Here is a 3,761-nt window from a genome sequence, read left to right as displayed (position 1 = left end):
CTGTTGTTTCTGTGGTTACTGTTGTTGCTGCTGTTGTTGCTGTTGTTACTATATTGCTGTTGGTGTTATTCCTGTTGTTGCTGGTGTTCCTATTGCTATTGTTGTTTCTGTTGTTGCTGCTGCTGCTTTTGTTGTTACAGTTGTTGGCATAGAGACCCTGGGAGCACCACCAACTTCCTTGGGCCCCTCCATCTGGAGGCTGAGAGAACCCCAGCACCGCCAGGGGGTTCAGGTGGGCTTCTGCTATACTCCCTGCCTCAGACTGGCCCAGAAGCTGAGGCAGGACTAAACACCCCGAGGCAAGGGAAATTTTGTGAGGAGCTGGGGGACACGGGGGCAGCCCCACTCCAGATTTCAATATTATTACAAGACAGAGCATGTCCAAAAGGCATGTCTGGGAACAGCAGGATGAAGAAAGCAGAATTTCTACCATGAGTATCAGCAACTTCCCAGTATTCATAAAGATAAGATAACTGAGAAAATTTGCAATTTAATTTTTCACTTGCCCAACTGTTGAAAAATAAATAAGCATTGGTAAGAATAATTTCTAAAATTGTGTTTACAAGAACTAATGACAATGGTGTCTAGATTTTGCAATCATCACTTTTAATTGATACAAGATTAATGTCATCATTACCCGCATCCTCTATTACATAGAAAAGTGACCACCTTAAATAAGGAACATAGGCAAGTCCCATTCCCAGAAGAGCATTTTTGGAACTGTTCCATCACATAAGTTATTCACCAAGCTCTGTCAACTTTCTCTTTAGGAATCACCACTCACAACACACTGCAAGACTGTGCCTGGTCAAAGCTTACACCCATTCATTGTTCCATTTATTTCTTACCCACTTGATTTTGGTTTTCAGCCTCCTCACAATTTCTTTATCCCCTCTCCATGTTTTTATTGCTGCAGACCAAGAAAAAATAAAGAAAAGATGATTTACCTCCAAGTCAAGAAACTAGACATTCCCTTAAACTAAGAAGAGAGACCACTCTTGCTACGGCCTTGCTGTGATGATACAAGTCCAGACCAGAGATTCCTCCATCCACCACAAAGCCCATGCAACTCAATCTCACTCCCCTTTGAACCCTACAAACTTAAATCTATAGCCAAATAGAGTTTGTTGTCCTACTGTATCAAAATCTTCCCATGGGACCAGATCCCACCAAAGCCCACCAGCTCACGCCATTCCCAGCATTCCTAGGACAATGCTATTGGTGTGCTGGGAATTGTTTTCATCTTTGTATTTCTTTATTTTATTACTTTCTCCACAATGATATCAAACCAAAATACATAGGGGAATTGTGGACCAGGGAAACAAAATAGAAAAGATCTGAAAAACAATTAAGTGGGAGCAGAGACCCTGTTTTCTTAAAGATATACTACAGTTAAACAATATCAAGTTGTCTGGAATGTATGTCAGGAACTTTAAATTGGCCTTTCAGTGTCATATGTGAAAAAATTTTAAATGCCTTCATTATTATCTGGGTTAGACTTTAAAGGAAACTAAAATAAAAGAATCAGAACTACAACCTGATTAATCACTAAATCTCCCCTATTTAGACTGAATGAGAACAAATGTGTACTTTTTACAAAAAATCTTGAGAAGAGTTTGATAAACCAACATGGTAATGTTTCACTCCAACAAAAATTGCTCTAAATTTGTGGTTTAAAAATTATATTAATATTTTACCATGGTAATATAGTAAATGAAAGCTTTTAGAAGCTAAATACGTCAAGGCCTGTAATGAAAAACAAAAGTTCCTTACCCCATTCCACTTCTATCAGTGCCTCTGGAATAATTTTCAGCTATTTTAGCTGGATTTTTTTCCCCTTGTGATTTATCTTTATATAGCTGAATAACTTGCTTTAAATGGACACCTCTTGACTTTTTCATTACCTGTTGACTTTTTGATATAAAATATAAAGATTTAGCTCTCTTCAACTCTCTCCTCATCCCAAACCACAACTTCTCTCTTCTCTTCAGACTCCGTGTTATCACATTTTTATTCAATCAAAAGTTGACATTCACATTGTTATGGCTGTGTAACTATTTTTAACAGCTGAGCCACATAGTGTTCTATGATCACACTTTTACTCTTTCACAGCATTTTGTTTCTCTTGAGCCTTGGTTTTTATTGCTTGTTTTCTACATAGGCACCATCAATTTTCCCCCAACTCTCTGATAAAACAAGAAGTCTCTCAGTGCATTCAAACACAGCTCCTTCTTCCAGGGAGCCCTCCAACCTGGAGCCTGCAGCCTTCCTGGTCCAGTGTAGCCTGGCTGATATTAAGGCCTCTGGCACAGTGGTTGCCCTGGGCTCTCCTTTCTCCACCTTCCTGAGCATTCCAGTGCCTCTTTCTTGTGAGGGATTCCCTGTATCGTAGGTCAGAAGTCTTCCTCATTCTTGGCTTTCTCCCTCATTTTGAAGAAGCACATCTCCCAGTATTGTCCTGAGAAAGAGCACATACTTGTCCTTCTAAATTCTCTTCTGTAACATCAGGAGTTACAACTACACATTCCCGGCCCTTTGCCACCTGGGCTTCTTATAAGGCTCTACCAATGGGTAGCATTGTCCGGATAGGAAGATAGGAGCAAGAGAGACGTTTCTTTTCCCCTGTATCATGAAGGTGTCTTGGGCAGTGGCAGTAACAGTTGCTGGCAACCTGAACCAAAGGAGTGCAGGTTCCTGGTCACTGCCTGATGGCATGGGTGCACTTTTAACAGCAGTAGCAGCAGCAACATCAACGCCTCATTGACTTCACGGCAAGAACAGGATCTCAGGCCCCAGCCAGGAGCAATCACTGTTTCCTGGTCCTATGTAAACACCCTCTTCTCTCTCTAGCATACCTTTCTCCCTTTTGCTCAACAGTTTTGTAAATGAGTGCCTGTATTAAATTGCCTCTCTCTGAAATACCTACAGTGGTTTTTGTTTTGCTGATTCAACATGAATTAATATTCACATGAATTCATACTGGGGACCACACCCAGGGAATAGATGCCCAAATAGGAAAATGTGCAGTTTGTCAAACGATGTGATTGGGATTGAACACATTGATGACATTATTGCCAGGGATACATGAGATACTAACAGTATCTCCCTATGACATTCGGTCTCAAAACAGTTACTTAACTTTAAGCTGTGACTACCTGAAATGAAGTATCTATTTAAAGCAAGACTTTGGGGGGGGGGTGCCTGGGTGGCTCAGTCATTAAGCATCTGCCTTCGGCTCAGGTCAGGATCCCAGGGTCCTGGGATCGAGCCCCGCATCGGGCTCCCTGCGCTGCGGGGGGCCTGCTTCTCCCTCTCCACTCCCCCTGCTTGTGTTCCCTCTCTCGCTATGTCTCTGTCAAATAAATAAATAAAATCTTTAAAAAAATATATAACTGTTGGGGCGCCTGGGTGGCTCAGTCGTTAAGCGTCTGCCTTCGGCTCAGGTCGTGATCCCAGGGTCCTGGGATCGAGTCCCGCATCGGGCTCCCTGCTCTGCAGGAAACCTGCTTCTCCCTCTCCCGCTTCCCCCCGCTTGTGTTCCCTCTCTCACTATGTCTCTCTCTGTCAAATAAATAAATAAAATCTTTTAAAAAAATAAAATAAAATAAAAAATAAAACAAGACTTTGGGAGGCCAAGGGACTGTTGAATTTGATCACCGCAGTGGAAACTATGGCTACAGAATCTCTGGTGTAGAGCTCATTGCTTCTGACTCCATTGGAGAAATTACAAAAAGAACATAAAAACTTTAGGCTTTCAAGTG

At 41.8% G+C, this 3,761-nt stretch overlaps 1 protein-coding gene across 1 annotated transcript in view; it reads left to right on the top strand.

Annotated features, from left to right (window-relative positions):
- The window catches only part of LOC118001791 (solute carrier family 22 member 2), a 30,499-nt gene extending 29,047 nt beyond the window's left edge, over positions 1–1,452 (top strand). Inside the window, exon 11 of the mRNA XM_034991936.1 lies at positions 917–1,452. Coding sequence (XP_034847827.1) covers positions 917–983 — 67 coding nt within the window. The 3' untranslated portion in view covers positions 984–1,452. The remainder of the gene's footprint in view (positions 1–916) is intronic.
- The last annotated feature ends 2,309 nt before the right edge of the window (positions 1,453–3,761 follow it).

This window comes from Mirounga leonina, unplaced genomic scaffold (assembly GCF_011800145.1).
Source record: "Mirounga leonina isolate KUSES-001 unplaced genomic scaffold, KU_Mleo_1.0 Mir_54, whole genome shotgun sequence".
Taxonomy (NCBI): domain Eukaryota; kingdom Metazoa; phylum Chordata; class Mammalia; order Carnivora; family Phocidae; genus Mirounga; species Mirounga leonina.
This window is presented reverse-complemented; position numbering and strand designations above follow the sequence as displayed.